Below are 25,195 nucleotides of genomic sequence, written 5' to 3' on the forward strand. Positions count from 1 at the left end.
ATGTCTGAGCTATTGAAGTCCTCAAATTGTGGTTTAAAGACTTCAAGGAGCAGAGAATCCTCCAGCAAGTGACCCATGCCCCATGCCACAGAGGAAGGTGAAAAACCTCCAGGGACTCTTCCAATCTGCCCTGGAGGAAAATTCCTTCCCGACCCCAAATATGGCCATCAGCTGAACCCTGAGCATATGGGCAAGATTCACCTGCCAGATACTACAGAAAATTCTTTTCTGGGTAACTCAGATCCCACCCCATCTAACATCCCATCACAGGCCATTAGGCCTATTTACCATGAATATTTAATTACCAAAATCATGTTATCCCATCATACCATCTCCTCCATAAACTTATTGAGTTTAATCTTAAAGCCAGATAGATCTTTTGCCCCCACTGCTTCCCTTGGAAGGCTATTCCAAAACTTCACTCCTCTGATGGTTAGAAACCTTCGTCTAATTTCAAGTCTAAACTTCCCAATGACCAGTTTATATCCATTTGTTCTTGTGTCCACATTGGTACTTAGCTTAAATAATCCCTCTCCCTCTCTGGTATTTATCCCTCTGATATATTTATAGAGGACAATCATATCTCCCCTCAACCGTCTTTTAGTTAGGCTAAACAAGCCAAGCTCCTTGAGTCTCCTTTCATAAGACAAATTTTCCATTCCTCGGATCATCCTAGTAGCCCTTCTCTGTACCTGTTCCAGTTTGAATTCATCCTTTTTAAACATGGGAGACCAGAACTGCACACAGTATTCCAAGTGAGGTCTCACCAGTGCCTTGTATAATGGTACTAAAACCTCCTTATCCCTACTGGAAATACCTCTCCTGATGCATCCCAAGACCGCATTAGCTTTTTTCACAGCCATATCACATTGGCGGCTCATAGTCATCCTATGATCAACCAATACTCCAAGGTCCTTCTCCTCCTCTGTTACTTCTAATTGATGCGTCCCCAGCTAAAACGAAAATTCTTGTTATTAATCCCTAAATGCATGACCTTGCACTTCTCACTATTAAATTTTATCCTATTACTATTACTCCAGTTTACAAGGTCATCAAAATCTTTCTGTATGATTTCCCAGTCTCTCTCTAAATTGGCAGTACCTCCCAGCTTTGTATCATCCGCAAACTTTATTAGCACACTCCCACTTTTTGTGCCAAGGTCAGTAATAAAAAGATTAAATAAGATTGGTCCCAAAACTGATCCTTGAGGAACTCCACCGGTAACCTCCCTCCAGCCTGACAGTTCACCTTTCAGTAGGACCCGTTGTAGCCTCCCCTTTAACCAATTCCTTATCCACCTTTCAATGTTCATATTGATCCCCATCTTTTCCAATTTAACTAATAATTCCCCATGTGGCACGGTATAAAACGCCTTACTGAAATCTAGGTAAATTAGATCCACTGCATTTCCTTTGTCTAAAAAATCTGTTACGTTCTCAAAGAAGGTGGTCAGGTTGGTTTGGCATGATCTACCTTTGTAAAACCATGTTGTATTTTGTCCCATTTACCATTGACTTCAATGTCCTTAACTACTTTCTCCTTCAGATTTTTTTCCAAGACCTTGCACGCTACAGATGTCAAACTAACAGGCCTATAGTTACCCGGATCACTTAGTTTCTATTTTTAAGAAAGAGAAAAAATGTTAGCAGTTCTCCAATCATACGGTACAACCCCTGAGTTTACAGATTCATTAAAAATTCTTGCTAATGGGCTTGCAATTTCAGGTGCCAATTCCTTTAATATTCTTAGATGAAGATTATCTGGGCCCCCCTGATTTAGTCCCATTAAGCTGTTCGAGTTTCGCTTCTACCTCAGATATGGTAATATCTACCTCCATATCCTCATTCCCATTTGTCATGCTACCATTATCCCTAAGATCCTCTTTAGCTTTATTAAAGACTGAGGCAAAGTATTGGTTTAGATATTGGGCCATGCCTAGATTATCCTTGACCTGCACTCCATCCTCAGTGTTTAGCAGTCCCACTTCTTTCTTTCTTTGTTTTCTTCTTATTTATATGGCTATAGAAGCTTTTTCTATTGGTTTTAATTCCCTTTGCAAGGTCCAACTCTACTTGACTTTTAGCCTGTCTCACTTTATCCCCACATGTTCTGACCTCAATAAGGTAGCTTTCCTTGCTGATCCCTCCCATCTTCCACTCCCTGTATGCTTTCTGCTTTTTCTTAATCACCTCTCTGAGATGCTTGCTCATCCAGCTTGGTCTGCAACTCCTCCTATGAATTTTTTCCCCTTTCTTGGGATGCAGGCTTCCAATAGCTTCTGCAGCTTTGATTTAAAGTAATCCCAGGCCTCCTCTATCTTTAGATCCATAAGTCCTTCAGTCCAATCCACTTCCCGAACTAATTTTCTTAATTTTTGAAAGTCAGCCCTTTTGAAATCAAAAACCCTAGTTGCAGATTTATTTTTGTTAATCCTTCCTTTCAGTTTGAATTGAATTAGCTCATGATCACTTGAACCAAGGTTATCCCCTACAACCATTTCTTCTATGAGGTCCTCACTACTCACCAAAATCAAATCTAAAATGGCATCCCCTCTAGTTGGTTCAGCAACTACTTGATGATGGAATCCATCAGCTATCGCATCTAGGAAAATCTGAGCCCTATTATGCAGTGTATTTACTTTTTTCAGTTTAAAAACAAAATAGAGATGCCTGTCCACGGTTCTGTATGTCCTAAGAATAATTTAAAATAAAAACCATACTGGAATAACCACTCAGCAGCCTAAAAAAACCACAATACAATTGAATAAATAACAGAAAGTCAAAAAGGTCAAAAATGTTCCTGTGGAGTAAGTCTGTGAAATTATTGATCATTCTGAGCACACTCTTATGGAAAAGTCCTGTAGAATGTAATGCAGTATTTTTTTTCTGTAGGTTTTGTAAACCATCTTATGGAATTTAATACAGAATTTTCTCCTTTTTTTAGGATGGTTTAAAAAATAGGATATTTTCTATTAAAATCTATTAAAATTTTAGAGTAATTATAGAGTGCACTGTTAGTTTCTGTGGCACCCAACGGGTTTCATTCCTTTTAAATGTATAGGGTATTTCCAAGAAAATAATGGATATCTAGCTAAATTAGGTATATTTCAGTGCCTGTGGAACTAATTGCATGCTTAAAGTTAAGCAAATATTTCAGTACGTTGCTGAATAGGAATGGACCTCGGTACTTAAGTACTTTGGTAAATTGCGGCCTATATATGTAGGTAATTCCCAATTTAAACAAAAACATATAATTTTGAGGCTCTTATTTGTTAAGGAAGAGACCTGTTATTCCACAGGAATGGCCTGTTTACTAGTTCTAAGGAGTATTCAGTTTTATTTCTAGTCTTTTGGAAATTTCTCGTTCTTGTTCTCTCATTGAGTTCTTCCATTGTTTTGTGTAGGTTCTTTGGTAGGAGCCATTTTAGCTATTGATGATGACTCTGGTGTAAATGGAGAAATCACATACACTGTGAGTGAAGATGATGAAGATGGTATGTTCTTCTTGAATCCAGTCACTGGAGTCTTTAACCTGACTCGCATATTGGACTATGAAGTGCAGCAATATTACATTCTTACTGTCCATGCAGGAGATGGTGGTGGTCAATTCACTACCATCAGAGTTTACTTCAACATACTAGATGTAAATGATAATCCGCCACTATTCAGCATGCCCTCATACAGCACGTCGTTGATGGAAAATCTGCCTCCAGGATCTACTATTCTCAGCTTTAATGTTACTGATGCAGATGACGGTATGTGTTCCTTTGTATTCTAAAAATTCTGATGGCAGATGCATGTTGCATGTTAGCAAGATATTAAGACATTTGCTCATGAACGGGCAAATAATGGTCATCCGTATAAAGACATTATTTATCCACAATAACCATACAGTTGTATCTGAAATACCCAGGTTTTTTTAAAAAATACCTGGATATTTTAGTTACCACTGTGTGTAAATGGTGACTTTTTGATGGCTCACACTTTGTTTTAGAATGTAAGGTTCTTTCCATGTTTCTATTTGACATCAGTAAAAAAAAGACATTTAATACGTCTGTACTTAGTGAAGTCAAGTACTGGCTTCTCTGACATCCCTGTTGGGCATACATATTATTAGAATATTATACATATTGAGCATATTGAACTATGTAGGCACAATGAGAACAGAATACTTAATGATAATTTTCTTAATATTGTGAGTTTAAATCAGATCTATAAAACAACTGTTTTAATTTAATATTTTATTTGGATTTGTTTTTCTTAACATTATTTTAAAACAAAATGTGTAATAGATTCTAAAACACTACAAGGAAATATGTAAGAACCTCATCGGTAGTCATTACAATGCCCCGGGTTAAATGTATTGTTTACTATAAGAGAAGATGAAGGGACGATGTCAGTACATGTCTGAGAAGTGGTTACTTAAAAGGTTTTAATCCTTGGATTATTCACATGAGGGTTTACAAGGTATCAACATGTAGGGATTTAAAGGATGATAATATGTATAATTTGTTCAGTAAACTGACTGTTGTCATATAGTTTATGTCTGTAATGACTAATGAAGAATAATTATTGTGTATATATCTATCTGTATATAGATAGATAGATATAATACTTTAAAATATTACTGTGTAGGGTATTTCATTTTATTAAATGGAAACAGACATTAATGAGGTTGGCTTTTATAAAAATTACCTGAAAAATGTAGATATTATATGTGAAGGATAATCCATGTTATGTACACATCACTCAAAATAACATCAGTGAAGTTATAGAAGGAGAATAAACACAACAAAAAAGCACAAAAAAGCAAATGAAAAAGCAACTAGGAATGGGGTATAATGCTTGGCATTGAATTTTCTCTTGATTTGGGTGACCACCTTAATGTCATTAAACATTGTGGACTTTATTATCCATTGCCTTGCACTTTATTCATTTATTTACATTGTGCAACATGGGCATGAAATATTTCCAGATCATGAGAGTAGCATTTTATACCTTCTTTGCACTCAAATTCCATAGGTGTAAATGACAACACAAGGTGTGAGGCAGTGGGAAGAAGGTGCAGTATCCTCTATATTTTATGGCAAACTTACTTTTTTTAGTAGGCTAGATTTAAAATTAATAGTGCAAAAACTGCATTACATTGGCATGCTGGGTTCACTATAGTAATCTGAGAAACAAGGTGGTTGATTGGACCAACTTCTGTTGGTGAGAGAGACAAGCTGCAAATTACAGTTATTATCATCTTTTAAATCTCTACATGTTGACACCTTGTAAACCTTCATGCTATATGGTTGGTCCAAAGATAGTACCTCACCTACCCACCTTGTCTCTCTAATAGCCTGGGACCACCACAGCTACAACACCACAACATATATAGTGTACTCCTTATAGTAGACTTTATAAAACAACCTCTGTAACTTCAGCAAATGTTACAAGCTATGTTGATGTTTCAATCCTGAAATCTCCATCCGAGTAATTTCCTGCACACTGGTGTAAAACAGGATACCAGTTGCTACTGTACTTCTCCATAAATAGCTCACAGATAATGATCTGAATATATATTAGTAAACTGTTATTGTGTTGAAGTTGTCTGATAATTTATGTTAAATGATACGAATAGCCTGCAGGGGTATGAAAGGCATGTTGTTTTATATCAGACTGTTTTTTTTCTGTTGGTCCAAAATAAACATTAGTAAAGTCTGCAAAAGCCTGCAGTAAGAAAATACTTCCATTGTTATTTTCCTGTCTGACCCGCCTCTTGGGAAACAACAGTTGTTTGCAGCAGTTTGAGTTGCTTTTATATACAGATGGATAGTAATACCAAAGAGAGTCTTCTACAGGTTTTAAATCTGTGCAAAAAAAAGACGGATGCATTGGTTCTTGTATTTTTGTTTCTGGTTTTTGTTTTTTGTTTTTGTTTCATATGGAATTAACAGAAATGTTTAAAGGTATAACTTGAGTAACTTCCTCACAAACCAAAGCAACCCGTTGACTGAGCTTGTAAGAGATTTAGAAAAGAGAAAGACTACCACAGAAAAAACTCCAAGCAAGATGTTAGGGTATCTGCTGGTCTTGCCTAGGGCCCTGTATGTGCCAAAATGAGGGGAAAGGGGTTGGTTCTTTCTTGTGCCATTAATATTAATTAACCAAGTTAAAAACTTTAAAGAGCTTGACATCTCTCTGTCCGAGCTTTGAAGGAAAGCATTGTCAGAGAGAAAAGAGAAATCCAATGAGGCAGCTAACTACTATTCAGTCTTGACAGTGATCAGTGTGGAGGAGTCCTCCTATCTTAAATAAAGGAAGTCTAGCTCACAATAGCAATACAGATGAAAGATGCCCCCACTTCCAGTTAAGTGCATAGTGTTTTATTTTGTTTTTAAATGGACAATGCCTTTCTCCAGTGAGACTATGGGTGAAATCCTGTCTCCATTAAAGACAATAAATAGTAAGGCTCCAGTTCACTTCAGTAGGGCCAGGATTTCAGCTGAACATGTGAGTAGCATGATGTGTTTCCAAGATTCAGACCCAAGAGAATGATGAGATGTTTGTTTGTTTTGTTTTAAAAAGCAATACAAGGAATGAACATATTGCATCACATAGAAATAGACTGGGAAGTATAATAAAACTGTCATGAATTGGAAGAATGATAAATACTGGAAGTTCAGTACTATTATGAACAAATATTGTCAGAGAAATAAAATTGCATATGGGTATGAAGATAAAAAAAAGAATGAGTAATAAGTTGTATATGGAACAAGTGATAAAATATACCACAGAAAGAATTGGAAACACAGAGTAATAAATGTAATGAAAGTGTTTCTAATTCAATCTTCTTCTTTAGGGTTCATTTTTTTTCCCAGTGAAAGCCAGTGGCCAAACTCCCATTGGTTTAAATAGTAGAAGGATTGGTAGCTGATGAATTTCGTAGTTTCTCATGCTATGAATACATTTTCTTGACATTTCAGAACATTTTCATGGGTAAAGTTAAGCAAGTTAAAACTAAGCTAAACAAATGTATAATATTTAATACTTAATGCTTCACTTGTTCAAGCGATATACAAACATTAATTAATTTATGTCTGGCATAGTAATACATTAATCTTTTCCAAATGTTATTTAAATGTATCATTTTTTCATGTCCAGCTCTACATATTTAAAAGAGAATGATTTAGAGTCTTACTACTTTGAGAACAATAAATAGCACTGATTAATACTTTTTATATAAGAATCATTTATTTCCTGGGAAGTTCAGTGGGTAGGGGAGAAGCTGCTGAATAAAACTAGCAGGAAATACAAAGTAATGAGACACTTAAGTGTCCAACTTGAGATTATACACTGTGGAAAAAGAAGTTTAGAGAGGGTTAGTTAGAATATAAAAACCCATTAAGTTTCAAACACAACCTTTATGACCAAAGAGGCTAAGTATTAAATTTTAAAATTATGTGTTTATGGTTTCAGTGTTTAATGCAGAGACCAGAAAGAGAAAATAGATCTCAACTCACCTTTTTAAAGAATGATATAAATGTTTAGCATGAGCTCTGGGTTTTAATTTTTCAAAATACATTTTTTTTCAGTATATAGCATGCCTAAAGTCACGTAGGAGCTTTGTCAGGATTCAAAATGTATTTTTCTTACCAAAATTTATAGATGTCTTCCTTGTCCATAATTGCAGCAGTTATATTTCAATCATAAGATAAGGGTTGTTCATTTGATATTTTGAATGCTCTTTCATATATGGTAAAACATATCTGTACCTGATTCTCTTTTGCTCTGCTTAATCTTGTTCTTGTTGCTTTTATTGGTACAGTTCCTGAAATAATTATTTTATGTAACCTCTCTGCCTTCTCTCTTTTGAATGTGTATCATTATTTGCATTAAGAATCAGACATAGGGTAAATTTCTGACCCGGTGAAGTCAATGGAAAAGCCTCCTTTGACGTAAATAGGGCCAGGATTTCACCCTTAATCTGTGTTATTTCAAAGAGATTGTCAGGGACTCACCTAGTGGCCATGCACAGCACCTTTGACTTCAGTGAACCTCTGCATGTACATAAGGGTTAATGGACCCTGAAATTGGATAGGGACTTTAAGGTTCTGATTTACCACTACATTACTCAGCATTATTTTATGCTGGTTAGATCAATGGAGTTACACTGCTTTTGAAACTGGAGTAACACAGTGGTGAATCAAGCTTTATGCCTCTAAAGCCACCAAATTGTTCTTGTCATATGATAATGTTGTTTATTTTTTTTATATTCTAGTAGTGATGTACAATATCCACCTGCAATGTAAATATGGATTGTGTGTGTAAATATACAATTACTGTAACCCCTAATTCCTTTAATTTACTTCCCCCCACCCTCCGTAAAAGTCCATTACTTTTATTGCCACTATCCTTGTTCAAGAACAGCGTTTGTTCTGCCCCCTCATCCTTATTTCCCTTTTGAAGGATCCACCCTTACCAACTCTCACAGCCTACAGTTTTAGGGCCAAATTCTGCTTCCACTGAAATCAATTGAACTATTGACATTAACCTTAATGAAACTTCAGTGTTACTAGGATGTGTCTCTTTGTACTGAATATTTTACAGACACAATTGATACATTTTTTCAAATAAAAGTAATTTTGAGACTAGAAGGGAAGGGTAGGTTTAACAGTTCCTGATCCAGATATCATTAAAGTCTACATAAAAATTCCCACCGACTACAGTGGAAGTAGGTTTGATACCTGTTGAATTATAAGATACTTATTACATAACATTAACATGTTCAAGGCACTATATAACATTTATAAAGCCAAACTGATCCCTAATGATTAAATCCATAATATACTTTTTGATTGGCATGTGTGAGAGTAATCTGGGGCTCCATTGCTTTTGGTGTCCTTTTGAAGTAAAACATTAAAAAATAAATTAACAAATAAAAATGTGGCCTAATCAAAGTGTGTTGTTATCGTATGGCTTTTTGTGTCATTCAGATGAAACATTTGCGCACGTTTACAGAAATGCATAAATAAAGTTTTACAGTTTATAAATATTTTATCAAGACTGTCAGCTAACCATATCTTCAGTAATGTTTGAGTGCAGTTCTTGATTCTGACATATAAAATATAATATACAACCTTAGCACATCTCTGTTTAATTTCAGGTGACACAAAAAGTGATTACCCTTTCTCCCTTTTAATTGAATTGTTTCAAAATGTAAACATTTTGCCATTTTTGTCTTCCTCTAATGATGTTACTTAGTAGAAATTCAAAAACCTACTTCTGTATACTTCATATGTACGACAAGAACAATGGGATTAAGTTACAGTCCTTATTTTTGTTTTACAGGCTCTAACTCACAATTGTCCTACAGTATTACATCAGGAGATAGCCTAGGTCAATTTAATGTTGACAAGAATGGAGTCCTGAGCATCAAGCGGCCTTTGGATCGGGAAAGTCAGTCCTTCTATAGCCTTGTTGTTCAGGTTCATGACATGGCTACTCTACTAGCCTCCAGATACACAAGCACAACTCAAGTGTCTATTATTCTACTGGATGTGAATGACAATCCTCCAAGCTTTATCTCTCCAAAGCTGACCTACATCCCAGAAAACACACCCATAGACACCATTGTGTTTAGAGCTCAAGCAACTGACCCGGACAGTGGTCCTAACAGTTATATTGAATATACTCTGCTGAGGCCTTTGGGAAACAAATTCAGAATTGGCACTATTGATGGTGAAGTAAGGCTCATTGGGGAACTTGACAGAGAAGCAGTTGCTAATTATACCTTGACGGTGGTAGCCACAGACAAAGGTCAGCCATGCCTTTCTTCATCTACAGATGTAATTGTAGTAGTCCTTGATATCAATGATAACAACCCCCTGTTTGCACAAAAGCTGTATAAAGTAGAAGTGGGTGAAAACACTCTGACTGGAACAGATCTGACTCAGGTGTTTGCTACAGATGGAGATGAAGGTACAAATGGGCAGGTTCGCTATTCCATAATCGGTGGAAACACCAATAATGAGTTCCGGATCGACTCTGTTACTGGCATGATAACAGTAGCCAAGCCTTTGGACCGAGAGAGAAAGCCCTTCTACTCATTAACTGTTCAGTCATCTGATCGTGGAAGTAGCCCCAGGACAGACACCACCACAGTCAGTATTGTTCTGATGGATGTTAATGATTTTATTCCTACATTTGAGCTTTCTCCATATTCTGTGAATGTCCCTGAGAATTTAGGGACACTTCCAAAAGTTATTCTTCAGGTCAGTACATTTAAAAATGTATTTACTACAAAGCTATTTGCTTCATCAAAAACTAAACATATACTGAGATTTGTACAGTTGAATAATTACCTTTTTGAGTATAACATGGCATGCAGTGTTTTTCTTTACATAATAGTAAAGCAGTTCCCCCACCCTCCCCCATCTTATACATACATTAGGATTTTAGAGGGTCATTTCAGTCCCCTGGTTTCCACTTCCATCCCCACAGACCACCTCAGTCTGTTCCTTCTTTCTTTCAAACCTCCCTCTTTGTCTGTTTAAGGTGAGGCACTACTACAGTCAGAGTGCCATTCAGTGTGCTCAGACAGCAGCAGACGCGATATTCCCTCCAGTCTGACAGGTTTCTGCAAAATCATCTGTGGGTTTTGCTGAGCCCAAAGCTGGCTCAAAGGCTGGTCTTAACAGTACATTCAGATATGGAGAAAAGGAGTAACTTATTAATTTTGTATTTTAAACCACCACTTTTTTAAGACACTCATCACTCCTTTTAAATTAAGTCAGTTTGCTGTTAACAACCAATTTTTAATAAACTTCCAGGCATTCTAATTCATTCTGTCACACATGGAGTATTTCCTGTTCCTAATAAAATACTGTGCCATAGAAGGTAATCCTGATGACAAACACAGACAAGCATGTACTCTTCAGTTATTATTTGTTTTGATGTTCTTATGTCACTTTTGTAGGTTGTAGCAAGGGATGATGATCAAGGCCTAAACGGCAAACTTACGTACCTTCTTGTCGGTGGAAATGAAGCCGGTGCCTTTACTCTCTCAGCCAGTGGAGAGCTCCATTTGGTACAAACCCTGGATCGAGAGGCGAAGGAGCGGTACATCTTGCTGATCACAGCTGCTGATTCAGGTAAATCAAATGTGCAGGCCACCCAGGCTGCATTTTTTACTGTTTGCAAGCTTTTCAAAGACTCATTTCAGTATATAGAAACACATTTGAAATCTGTTTATTGTTTATAGTTGTTATGTGTAAAGTTAAGGACCTTAAGTTATATGAACACACCTAGAATGAAATCCTGGTCCCACGGAAGTCCACAGGAATTTTGTCATTGGCTTTACTGGGACCAGGATTTTACTCTGGTTTTTAGATGCCTGAATGTACTCTGGGATTCTAAAGCCACAGAATTTGCTGCAGAATCCAAGTGTTCTTACCAAAAATTTTAATAACCATAAAAGCTTTGCTATCTGACATGTTGGGGAAATGAGGGGTGCCGGTAAGTCAAAAATTCCAGGTAACTGGGAGGGACTTTGGGTGTTGGAGGGGACTCAGGTCTGGGGGTTGCGGTGCGGGAGGGGGTGCAGGGCGAGGAGTCTGGGAGGGAGTTTGTGTGTAGGAGGGGGCTCAAGGCAGGGGTCGGGGCACAGGAGGGATTGCGGAATGCCAGATCTGGGTGGCACCTCAGGCAGCTCCCCGTAAGCAACAACATGTCCCTGCTGCTCCTAGGTGGAGGCACAGCTAGACAGCTCTGCACACTGCTTCTGCCCTCAGGCACTGCCCCCACAGCTCCCACTGACTGCAGTTCCCAGCCAATGGGAGCTGTGGAGCCAGCACATATACTTCAGTTAACTTAAATGGACCATAATAACAATAAATACTTATATCACTTTACAAATTTTGCCTAGTTAAGCACAGTGAAATTCTAAGGGATTTCTGTCAGATCAGTTGATATAAATGTAGAAACATAATTATCCTTAGCAATAATAGGAGTGATATGCCCATTTCTCTGCCTGTAGTAGCGCTGTCTTTCTGAAGCATTTTATATTTTATCTGTTAGGCTTTGCTTCTGGTTTTCAGCTTGTTTCCAGTAGTGTGTTATGTAGTGAGCAGTCAACCTGGGTTGGAAAACAATGCAAGCTGAAACCTTTAAAAAAGGTCATCTTTCTGAAATTCATCCATGTTATCTCTCAAAATAAATCAGGGAAAAGGCATGATCCTTTGGACTTTAGGTTTGGCTTTTATTAACTGTGAAAAACAATCCTTTGGATTTGCTTTTAGCAGTGCAAGTAGCATCTGACTTAATAGAGTACATCTTATTTCATTTTGTTACGAATGAAAATCTCTTTAGCTATCCAGACGAAATTAAATCTGAAGATTTAATAGCATGTCAAAGGCAAAATTCTGCCTGTCCAAGCCCTTTCCTTTCCTCTTTCAGTGCACCCATGTAGGGGTAGGCAGAATAGACACCTGACACTCATAGACACAGCTACTAAGAAAACTCAACTGCCTACTATCCTGTGGATGTCCCTTCCGCATAACTGCAGGGTTCATGCACTTCCCTGTTTATTTTCCCTATGTTGTTGTTTTGTGACTGCACTTCTACTGGCGTCCCCTGAATCTTTAGGCTATGGGCTGATTTAGTGAGCCGAATCATGCTTCATGGTCCCCAGAGTCATAGCCAGCCAGTTTTGGATTGGCCATGTTCCCAACCTGAATGCTTGTTATCCTTCATAGCAGGTACTTGGAGAGCACATGCTGCTCCTATATGCAACAGATGAAAGGAAGTTGTATATGACACTTCCTGTGGTGCTCCTTGAAACACTCTACATGTGCCTACCCTGCACAATGCCTCAGAACAGTTCTACTGAACTGCTAATACTCAGCAACACCCTCACAGCAGTCCTCGGAGCTCAGAGGCCGAGATTTGGCTTTAAATGTCCCATACACACTGAAGGCTAGATTATGATACCCTTACTCATGCAGAATAGTATTTTGTGGAGTAAGGTGTTACTCATTTGGAATAAGGCGGCAAAATTAGGCCCTTCGTGAACACTTAGAGCCACACTGCACCTTGGGCACTAACCCATGTAACGAGTGCAACAGAGTTGTGCCACTCAGGAGCACAAGAAAGGAATTGTACTTCGAAGAAAAGTTCCTTCCCTGAACTCCTCATCCTTCTGCAGGGAGTAATAATCTGCTAGCAGTTCTTACCAATAGCAGGTTACTCCCCCTCCACTGCAATCAGCTGCACTAATCAACATATGGTGAGGGTGGAGCACGGTGCTCGTCGTTTTCTACCCCTCTGTATCCACTCCCTGGTCATGTGCGTGTGGAGGGAATGGAGATCTAGGGAGGCAGTGCAAGAACGTGTGTTGAGGAACAGGTGAATGTCTTACCTTCCTTATGTCCCATATGGTTGCTCAGGCCAGGCCATAATCTGGCACTTTAAAATAGTTACTAAATGCCAGATGAGCATCAAGTTGTTTCTGTATAATAATAATATTTTTTTCTTTCAATACACTTTCAAGCACAGTTTCCCAGAAATACTCTGATCATCTGAACTAATAATAGAAATAAGGTTATTGTTATTTGTTTTAGTCCCTACTTCTCCAGCCATCCTTCACGTCTTTACTAACAGCATTCCCTAACAGCTTCTTCTTAATCTAGGAACTAATTCTCCCAAGTGCCTAAGAAGTTGTGAGCATCGTGAACTCGTATTTAGTCAGTGGGGGGTTCCTGAAGTTTTAGAACCTCACAGGCATACTCAACACCTTGCAAGATTTAACCCCAAAGTCCCCTTTGTTCTGAATTAGAGAATCCATTTTACAGCATATGCCACCAATCAGAATACGTGAATGCACAGATGTGATTTATAAATGGGAGTGACAGGAAAAATGATGAACCTTAGAATAGTGTGATTGTGTTGCAGATGCTCCCCCCCAAAACTCTACTTGCATATTTACCAAGACAACCAACTTGCAGCCATTCAAAAGTGTTTTTATGGGTCTGTTTCTAGCACATAAATCACTGGCTTAGCTGTATCTTTCTTTATGGCAAAGTTGATTGGAGAAGAGAGGGTTTACGTCTTTGTTCCATCTGGTGGAGATTCAGAGATGGGTAGACATTAAACTTTGGCAGTGTGACAAAAATTGGAGCGGCAGCTTTTATCTTAACTTCTTTAATTCTTTGAATGTCATTGTGGAGAAAATTTTAGCATTCCAAAGATCAGCATCCTTTTATTTATTAGTTGCATGGATATTGAGTAGCACATCTGGAAACCTGATAGCTGCCCCAGTCTACTGTTGAAATGAACTACAACCGCCTCATCTTGCATTTGCAGAATGGTGTGTTACTGCATAGCACAGCTAGAACCAGATATGCAGCTACTAATGAAAAGCCTTGTTTGTGGGTTTTTTCTATTTCAGAATAAACTAGTAACCAGATTACATGCAGTTTTAACACTACTCTTTGAAAAACAAATCAGAGTGGATTGTTTGATATAATTAGCATTTATTTGGTATACCTCTTTGATTAATATGTTTTGCTTTAGAGAATCTTTGTGATAAAGATTTTCATTCTCCCTTTCAAGCATGCAGGAGGGCAAAGGTTACCTCCATAGAAGTCATGATCCGTTAACACAGGATTTTGTAGATGTGCAGCGGAAGGATATGTGAGGAGTTTACCTCCTTGCACAGCCCATGCAACGGCCACGCACAAGAGCAGTCCTTGTGAGCAGAGACTATTTGCCCTTTCCTCTCCCAGCAAGCAAATAGCCCAAAAGGGGATGCAAGGAAGCTGAGCCATGGGCAGAGTGGGACTGATGCTCAATGGGGAGTAATTTGGATGGGCCAAAGTTCACCTCCCTATGTTTCAAAGAGCCTCAGGGGGCACAAACTCTCTCCTCGGGCCTCTTGGGGATAATACAGACTTCCCCTTCCCTTTCGGAAGGCCATGTGCAAGACACGTAATCCAGTTTCATGTAAATAAGGATTTAATGACTTGGTCCTCAATTCGGAGTCAAGCCATCATTGTTATGCAAATCATCCATAACTCATAGTAAGGATGGGATTTTTCAGAACACTCAGTGTTGACCTAACTCTGTTTCCATTAAAATCAATGGTAAAACTGAGCTGTAGGCCAAATCTGAGAGCTTTTTAAAATCTTGCTGTGAATGTTTAGGGTCCAACTACCCCTTCCAACATTTCTCCTTACAAAGAGAGTCCTTTCTGTTGAAATTGTGAGAGAGTAATGAAATATAATTTCAGCATTTGAAAAGGTATTTGAAAAAAGTGAGTTTCAAATGGGATGAACTGCTTCTGCCTGACTGCTTGTTAGTGAGTTATTCTCTGTTTTGATGTCTTCCACAGCAAAAAAGATGGAAATTTATTTAGATTAACCCATATCTTTTAAACTAACGCTGTTTTTCGGTTCCAAAAGGTATGCAAAAGAGACAGAATAGCTTTCGTATTTGGCATGGGCTCATATCCCATAACTGGTTTAAATAAGACAGACTGAATCATAATGAGTTTAACATGCTGTATGCTTCTCTTCTGTTTTATGGGCTAAGAGAATCATGAGATTAGGACGAATAATGTAGGCAGAAATTTAATTACTCTATACATATTTTAGCATTATAATTAGAAATACCCTAAGATTTTTTGTGCTAGACAAATAAGGCACAGATCCTCAAAGGTATTTGGGTGCCTAACTCCCATGGGAGGATCCAGGCCTAAGCCTTTTTTTCTAACTGTTCCCTTAATCAATAAAGTTGTCTAGTCTATAAACAGAAATGTGTATTATTTCTTAAATATTTGAAAGTAGTTGAGAACATGCCTTTTCGAGGAAAAATATGCCCTTTGGGGTTTATTTACCACAACCTAAAAAGGTTGACTCCCAAGTGCAAATGGTCATTTCTCTCAATCTGGTGAGGGTTATTCCATTACCAACTAATCCATGAGAACAGTAAATGAGTGCCATTCACCATCAGGAAAAATTTCCAAAGGGAAACTTTGCAGAAAGTTGCAAAAAGAAAGTGCTCACAGATACTTCTTTCAGAGTAGCAGACGTGTTAGTCTGTATTCGCAAAAAGAAAAGGAGTACTTGTGAGACTAAGCAATTTATTTGAGCATAAGCTTTTGTGAGCTACAGCCACTTTATGCATCTGATGAAGTGAGCTGTAGCTCACAAAAGCTTATGCTCAAATAAATTGGTTAGTCGCCAAGGTGCCACAAGTACTCCTTTTCTTTTTACAGATACTTCTGTATAAGATACTACCTTGCCAGGCAGCCTGGGGTGCATACAGGAGTACCTCAGAATAACACTGACTACTGGTATGATTCACTTTTATGGGTTAGTTTGCTAGTCAATATTTGTCATTTTCTGTCATTAGCTGATTAAAAGAGATTTGGATATTTGTAAAGGTCAATTTGCAATAAGTATGTTTTGCTAGACTAAAGGAAATACTAAGTACTATTTATGGTGTAATACAAAAGACATAGTGAATTGCTACTATGTATTTCCCAAAGGAAGTAGCTACTGTGTGTAGGTGTTTCTACTCATTTATTTCAGTCTATATTATTTATTACCATAAGCAATTTAGAGAGCTTCCACTGTGGGGAAAGTACAATTATTTCACTCAGCTAGCTGTAGCTGAATTTTCAAGTTTCCTGTAGATTTGCTTAGGCAAATCCCTTGAGTGCCAGCACATATGCACATAAGAGGCCACAAAGTTTACCATAGCATATGGCAAGCTTGAGTAGGACACAATGATATGCAATATGTATCTGCAGAACAAAATGAAGAGAGTAATATGTTTTACCCTTAGTACACCTCTACCTTTTAGCCAGTTGCTTTCCACCCTTTTCTTTGTTTCCAAGTACCCACTTTCTCTTCTCCCCTTTGTGCTTTCCCCAGGTATAACCCCCAACACACATTCACTTCTATCATCAATAGTCTGTCCCTTTCCCTGATCAAGTTCGGCATACAGTCACCAGTAGAGAACACAAACTGAGTCAAATGCCAATGTCCGTTTACAACCATTTGTAGGGTTCTTAGCAAAACAGATAGAATTCCATGAAACAAGGAGAACAGCAATGACCACATCATCTCACACGTACAAACTTAAGTTAATACTTTTACTCCTGCCAACCAGTAGTGCACAGTGTTACAATAAAGCTTTGTTCATTCTGTGCTGGACAGGCATGTGTTTAGGATGGCTCACCATCATCAATTTACTTAGAATGTTCCAAGTGAGAATGATGACAAAGTGAGAACTGATGTTGGCATTGCCTCTGAAATATATATCAGGATAGTTCAGGTTTCACCATAATATTATACAATATTGATTGAAAAAAAAAGGCATGAAGTGAAGATTTCCAACTATGATGAGTGCCATCTTGTTTGTTTTATATAGACTCACCAGTTTTAGGTATGCAAAGCAGGTATATCTTTTTTGAAAATGTATCTAAATAGGCCCTTCTCTCTCTAATACCATATCGCTTATAGTGTAGGCAAGTAGGCTAGAATCATAGTTCTTGATACTTAGAAAGTCCAAAGGCAAGCAAGAATTATAAAGCTATTTGAAATGTAAACTGTTTCATTCTCAAGCTGCTGTAGTTTCATCTTTTGCCTAAATGTTACTCCATACATTATACTTAGCTTTGTAAATATTAGGTAGAAAGTGTTTTAAGAATACTGTATTCATGGATATGTCACTTTTACATGAAACTGAGAGAAATGTGCCAGTGGGTTTGGAAACTGCCAACTGTGGGCAATCTTGTGTGTGTGAATACTTCATCCTCTTGAAAGAATAAGAAGATAAATACTTGAGTGGTAACAGTGCTAGGCAAGGAAAATGTCCTGGTCTTTGAGAACTATTAACATTTTCCAGTCACGGTGATCTTAAACCCTTGCTTAAACAGCACATTACATCTTATAAATTGAAAGTCTGTTAGCTAATTCTTCACCTCCAGGACTACAATTTCAAGAAGCTTAATTGCTAGGATAAGACCTGTAAAACATGAACATATGGCATGAATAGTTATCCTGAAGGTTAATCTTCACCAGTTGTATGTGATGTTTTTAAAGTACAATTCAATAACATGCAACCATGATTAAAGGGAGCTCACTGTGGGATACACAGAAGTCATAAGCAGACAAAATTGACTTGGTCAGCAGTTTCTAAGGGAACCAGCCTCCCTGGTGTTTTCTGTCTACAACAATGACTTAAAGAATAAGTAATTGTTGGTTTTAAAAATATATGTTTTTAAGTTCATTTCATTGTTTAAGTTCAATTTTATTTGTTAAAAATGTTCAGTCTTCAAGTACATACCCCTTGTGCCCACAAATATGCATCTTCACCTATTGCACCCTCAGCGACTTACACACAATATGCACAGATGCAGATGTGCATGTTTTACATGTGCATGTGAAAAGTAGCCCCTAAAGGCTCTTTCTGTGAATCAATTTTTTCCCCAAAAATGCATCTTCTTGCTGGGAAACTTAACATAATTCTGGGTAAAAATGCTGTAGTTTTACTATGCATATCACTCTTCACTCAGAACCATCCCAAATGAGTTGTACTTTAGACATTAGATTACAGGAAAGTATTAAGGGCTCTATGACATGATGGATTAATGCCCAAGCCTTTCACTGTAGAAGATCTAAGTTTGATTGCAGCAAATTACTAACTGGCATCTGTTTAGGTCACAAACCCATTACAGAAAATATTGTGGGGAGCTTGCACAGTATGTGCCAGCACTATTCATGGCTCTAAATAGACTCTGCCAGCTTTTCTCTTTCATGGTCAAAAGGGCTAGTGTGATCCTTGGTTGCATTATCAGGTAGATCTCGAATAGGAGGAGGGAGTTTACTTTACCTCTGTTTGGCACTGGTGCTGCTGGAATACTGTCTCCAGTTCTGATGCCCAAAGTTCAAGAAGGATGCTGATAAATTGGAGAAGGGTCAGAGAAGAGCCATGGGAATGACTGAAGGTTTAGAAAACCTGCCTTGTAGTTATAGACTCAAGTTGCTCAATTTGTTTGGCTTAACAGAGAAGCTTAAGGAGTGACGTGACCACAGTTTGTAAGCACCTACTTCAGGAATAAGTATTTTGATAATGGACTCTTTGGCCCAATGGCTGGAAGTTGAAGCTAGACAAAATCAGACTGGAAATCGGGTGTAGATTTTTAACAGGAAGGGTAATTAACCTCTGGAACAATCAACTAAAGATTGTGATGGATTCTCAATCTCCAACAATTTTAAAATAGAGATTGGATATTTATATGCTCTAGGAATTATGGGGAAGTTTTATGGCCTGTGTTACACTGGAGGTCAGATTGGATAATCATAGTGATCCCTTCTGGCCTTGGAATCTATGAATCTATGAGTTCTAAAATTTACCTGACTTTTTTTAAAAATAATTAAAAGGATGATGGAATATAGGTATGTGTTGCTTTATCTGTCATATTTTATGTCAACCTTTACTGACAGGTGAAACTACACACACCACAATGACTTCCAAGAAGCCATTCATTTCACCTGGGGTTCTTCACACCAAAAGGTTACTGTCTAAAATGACTGATCATTTGCATCAAGCCACATGTTCTAAAGCAGGGATCATATGTTCCTTGATGGGAATGGGGACTTCTGCTTTCTAAAAGCCCTCCTCCCCCTGCAGCCTCAGGAGGAGAAGCACAGGAAAGAATACCCTTAGCCCCTTCAAGGAGTGTACATACTCCCCTCCCCTCCCCTCCTTGTGGCTGACTTTGATGGGCTGAACACAAAGGTACACCTTAACCCTAATGCAGTGGTTCCCAAACTTGTTCTGCTGCTTGTGCAGGGAAAGCCCCTGGCAGGCCAAGCCAGTTTGTTTACCTGCCACGTCCTCAGGTTTGGCCGATCGTGGCTCCCAGTGACCGCGGTTCGCTGCTCCAGGCCAATGGGAGCTGCTGGAAGCGGCGTCTGGTGCATCTGTGATCAGCCGAATCTGCAGACACGGCAGGTAAACAAACTGGCCCGGCCCGCCAGGGGCTTTCCCTGCACAAGCGGCGGAATAAGTTTGGGAACTGCTGCCCTAATGGCTTCCCAGCACCAAACGGAAGGGTTTATGAGCAATTCCCCCAGCTCTGGGGCACCATTTTGTCCTGGGAAGAAAAGATCTCTCACATCCCTCCTTAGGATTAGAGTAGGACTGGGCTTTGGAGCCTTATTGTGGGTATTGTGTTTGTTGTCTTTTGGGGACTGGGAATGTATTTTCCGCTCACTGCCAGTAAAGCATGGGCAGATGGGTAAACCTCCTCCCCCCCAAACCTTAGGTGTTCATGTTGGTGCACTTTGGCAGGTGCCCAGTGCAGGTGTGATCATTCAGTGGGGTCTAGTTCCTCATACACTGGAATTGTAAATTAGGAAATTGGATTAGGAAAAGCATCTCCTAAACAAGGTGAGGGATGGGACTGGTGCTCCTAATACCTGTTACAATAGAGAGACAACCCTTGAATGAAGGGAGGAAGGGTCTGTCCTATGGTTCTGGGACCAGGTTAATGGGCTGGCAGCAGCCTTTCCCCAGGTAGTACAAATGACAAAAGGAAGGATGACCTGCACTGGACGAGTTATTTCCAGGAAGTTCCTAGATGTGTTACTTAATAAAGTTACAGCCAAGTTAAACAACATTCCTGGTTTCTTCCCTTTCTTCCTGTGGCGTCCAGGACAGTGATGGTCTGATATATTTCTAGGGGAGTTCACAATCCAAGACTTTCAGACTAGGATGCAAAGTGCCTTTGTAATTTTATAAGGATTTCAGACTAACCAATATAATTATCTTTTAGTTTCCCTTCATGAACAAGTTCTCTTTTTAGTGACTAAAGAATTTTCTGAAAACCTCTGAAACTATTAGGTTGTGAGAGGTTAATCCCATCCCTTGATCTCATCCAGCTCTGCAGCAATCCCTTTGAATTCTGAGCTCTGGTTGTAATTTCTTACCTCCAGTTCCCCTGTTTAATCACACAGGCAATTGAAACCTCAGTTTGATGCAGACAAAGTTAGATAGACACTAGTTATAATGTGAATATGATCATTTTTATTTATAAAAACAAATAAACTTTTATTTTTTTTAAAAAAATAAAAGGATTATAAACCAGAAATAATACAGTAACCCTTCCTCTCATGTATATACCAACCTCACCCAAATGTAAAACATTAGGTAGTAGTGTTAGTCCAAATGAGCTGCATTATATGATGTGGTGGGTCTCAGACCTTGCTCCATATAAACTTGGCTAGAGCTGGTCAGAAATTTTCCTCTGGAACAATTTTCTGTCAAAAAATGCCAATTCATTGAAATCAAAACATTCTGTGGGTATTGTCAATTTCAATTAATCTTTCAAAGGAAACCAGGCAGCTTTTCTGACAGCTTGTCTGCCTATGCACCTCCCAAGCAGCCCACCTGTAGGGCTGCGAGGTCCCTGGCTCATTGGCCAAATTGCAGAGGCAACAGGGCTGCCAGGTGCTTATTTTGTTTCTGAAACACCAAAATGTTCCAACAGCAGGAATGTTCCAATGTTTCCTAAAATAAATATTGTAGAATTTCACTCCCACAATAGTGTTCAAGGTTTTGGTTTCTTTTCCCAATTTGGGACAATACTTTCCCCCAAACTCGTGAAATTTTTCATGGGAGTGAAATTTACTTTCATGGCGACTTTCTCTAATTTTGTTCCTTCTAAGTAAAATTTCAGATTTTCTCTGGTTGAACCCAGGAAATGCTTCACTTTTATGATAATAACATGGATCCTTAAAAATACTCTAAGTGCTACCTCTTCGTAACAAACCGCCTCTTTCAGGATTGGGACTAGAAATCTAGTTGTAAAGCTCTGAAATCTAGGCCTTTATCTCTTAGAGCTCTTCTTCAAGTATTATTCCCACCTTCGTGGGGTCGGCTCTTCGCCACTTTAGTCTGTCTTGAAGCAGTGCCTCAGAAACTCCACAGCTAATCACATCCTTTTGTATGACATTCATCTGTCTAGTTTTGGGCCTTCCAACCCTTCTCGTACCCTACATTTTTAAGTTTAAGAAGCTTGTTTCCTATATATTCTTCTGATCTTATTCTCACATGCCCAAATTATCGGATTCCCCTCCTCCTCCCCCCCCCCCGCCCCGTAATTGGTACTACCTTGTTATGGGGTATATAAAACCCACATGGGGATAGAAGTAGTTAAGGGGCAGTTCTGGGCCCAAGTTGCCATGGCTCATCGCACCTGCAGAGCCTGTGCCAGTTGGAGGAGGAGTTTAAAGGATAACCAGACAGCTCAGAAATGGGAGAATAGCAGATAAGATAGGGGGATGGACTATCGTGAGAACTCTGCAGGAGTCCTTTCTGCAGGGAACAAGAGCTCACAAGCGGCAGCTACCTCAGGCCCCAGAGGAGGGACTAACTTGTCATTAAGGATTAAAGAACCCTTTGCTCTACTTTTTCTTGGATTGTTTGTGAGACTGTGACCACACCCTGGACTGAGAAACTGAGTGGCAGGAAGTGACCCAGGGAAGCTTGATATTGCTGGGTCAGAGCCTGGTAGAGAGGGAGGGCCCAGGCTTCCCTTCCAGCCAGTCACAAGGGCGGCAGCACTCCCTCTCCCCTGCCTCTTTGAGATAAGGGGGAAGGGAGGGTGAAGACATTGGAAGCACTGAAATAAGGGTATGAGGACTTCTGAGGCCCGGGGTTGGGTCAGAAACTCCTTTTTGGATGATGCTGGACATTTATACTTTCTTGGACTCAATTACCCTGGAAAGGTGTAGACGTCAGTAGTGACCTGGCTGGAGGTTTGAGTTGCTATCTACTATCCATTGCCATGCCAGAGTGGCCATCAGCAGGGGATGCTACAAATGGGAGAGTTGTGACCTAACCACTAGGCCATACCAGCAGCAAGCCCAGCCCTGTCACAACACAATTAAAACTACTGTTTCAATATGTTCACACCTACTTGCTCCAGGCACTTCCATGGTTATAGCATGCCATTGCATCTGAGAGAATTCTTATTTTTCACGTTGCTTGATGCTTCTGCAACTTCTAGCACTGGTGCCACCATACCCTGGTTTGGTTTTATCATATGACATGGTTCTCTTGGATTCTGTTAATTCATAAGCCTTTCAAAGTAATTTCTCCATTGTTCCTTTATCTGATTCTCACTGATTAGTTCACTTCCACTTTCATCTTTAATTACTTTGATCTCACTAATACCTTTTCTTATTTCAGGTCTTTGCCAATCTAAATGTTTCTTTCTCATCCTCCTTCATTTCAGGATTGGCATATAAGCCTTCATTGGGTTTAGCTTTACTTTTTCTTTTACTTTTTACTTTTTCTTTATCTTTTTGGCTTTTTTGTACCCCTGAAAATCCTGCTGTGGGAGTGTCACTTGCCAAAGTTTAAAACACTTTTTCTTTTCCTTCACAGCCTTTCAGACTTTCTCATTCCACCACCAAATCTCACCGAGAAAAATGGCTCTTGCTTTTGTTTCACCAACGAGTTTCTTTGCACATTCTTGAATTTTGCCTTTACATCTTGAGCAAAAGGAAGTTATCCCTTAGCTATCACCTGTTGAAATTGATGGAAACAGGATTGGCTCCCAAATCATCCACAACAAAAGTCATTAATAAGATTGCTTCATTGCAATTTTTTATACAAATATATTAGGTTCACAAGTTTTGGAAGGGATTTAACTACAGGAAATTTTGAAGAGATAATGAAAAGTTCTTCTGGAGCTAGAGGAAGATAAGTCAGTTTTTCAAAAATAGGTAACTTTTAATGACCCGTAACCCAAAATTTCCTTTAGATTTTGTGTATACATTATCCTTTGTGTTCAGGGTAAAAGTGAGAGTTTTTAAGCCAAGTTCATTGGATGCTGTTTTCAGACTTAACTGTGAAGAGGTTACAACATCTCCATAATTATTTAAAAACACACCAACATGGAGCAGTGGACCCTGTCTGACTTTTAATGCATTTAGAAAGATTGCTCCACTGTGAGAAAAACCTTGTTTACTCCATGAAAAAGTTAATGCTTTCTAATAACACACACAACTTCCAGTCTGGGGACCCATTCACTGAATATTTGACTGCAGGAATGAAATCAGCTTTGTTGCAAAGCAACAGATTTCAGTTAAGCAAAAATTCCATTACTGTTGAATTGCTTTCCATGTTTCAGGATAATGATGTGTTTAATTTAGGGGGCCCACAAAAATTTTTGATCTGCTTACAGTTTGAACTTTAGTCAGTCATTTGGTCTTGTTCATTTTATTTTACTTAATCTTTTTGTGTTCTTTTGGCAAAGCAGGTGCCTGTACTTTTTTTTACAAGTCTATTGTCAATTTTCTAGCACTTAATTCTGATATTTTAGTACTTACAGAGACTTCAGGCTTCTGGGTTTTGAAAGGAATAACAGCTTTATTATTTCCAAAATTGTAAAATATGTCACAGATGTCAAGACCCAGAACCTGTTCATATTTTAAAACAATGTGTAGATCACAAACTAAACAGCATATTTCTGTGTTTGTATTTTCTTGTTTTTCTCTATGCTGTACAGCACCATATAACTGAGCTGTTTTGCTAAACTTTCTTTTAACATATTCAGGAGTTGCCTTGCCTGCTATTTGTCAATCTCCTCTGACTGTTTTCTTTTATCAGTCCAGATTCACTAAACATTTTAATAATCATTTCTCCTTCCATGCCAAACTGCAACTATGGTATTTAAAGCTGAACATATGTTAGAGAAGACGCTGTCATGTACTTGAGGATTACAGTAGGTCAGAAGAGCTTACTCTGCCCATGTGTTCCAGAATTAAACCAGATGAAGATAACAGGTGTTGTTTCACAATACCATATAGTAATTACCAGAAGATATACCTACAGTTATCTCTCCTTTTGTGTAACTTTAAATGTACATGTGTGCAGAATGAATGTGTAATGGCGAAAGGGAGAAAATATTTAGTTCCATACATTTGGTGTGACTGCATTACTCATGAGTATTAGAGCAAAGTGGAGGCACAACTGAGTTATGATTAGGTCATCCCCAAAACAACACACACAGAAAGTCATTTTTTTCTCTGTGTTCGTTATTCTGGCTGTGTGGAGTAGAAATTTTGTGAGATGAAACAATACCTACATGTACTGTGCCTACAACAACTTGCCGGAAATTAGTTTCCTTACAA

General features: G+C 38.6%; 1 protein-coding gene across 1 annotated transcript in view; it reads left to right on the plus strand.

Moving 5' to 3' along the window:
- The window catches only part of FAT4 (FAT atypical cadherin 4), a 227,100-nt gene that overhangs the window by 130,693 nt on the left and 71,212 nt on the right, over positions 1 to 25,195 (plus strand). The window contains exons 4-6 of the mRNA XM_074950834.1: positions 3,404 to 3,754; positions 9,336 to 10,258; positions 10,963 to 11,137. Of these exons, the coding sequence (XP_074806935.1) occupies positions 3,404 to 3,754; positions 9,336 to 10,258; positions 10,963 to 11,137 (1,449 nt within the window). The remainder of the gene's footprint in view (positions 1 to 3,403; positions 3,755 to 9,335; positions 10,259 to 10,962; positions 11,138 to 25,195) is intronic.

Source organism: Natator depressus, chromosome 4, assembly GCF_965152275.1.
Source record: "Natator depressus isolate rNatDep1 chromosome 4, rNatDep2.hap1, whole genome shotgun sequence".
Classification (NCBI taxonomy): Eukaryota; Metazoa; Chordata; order Testudines; family Cheloniidae; genus Natator; species Natator depressus.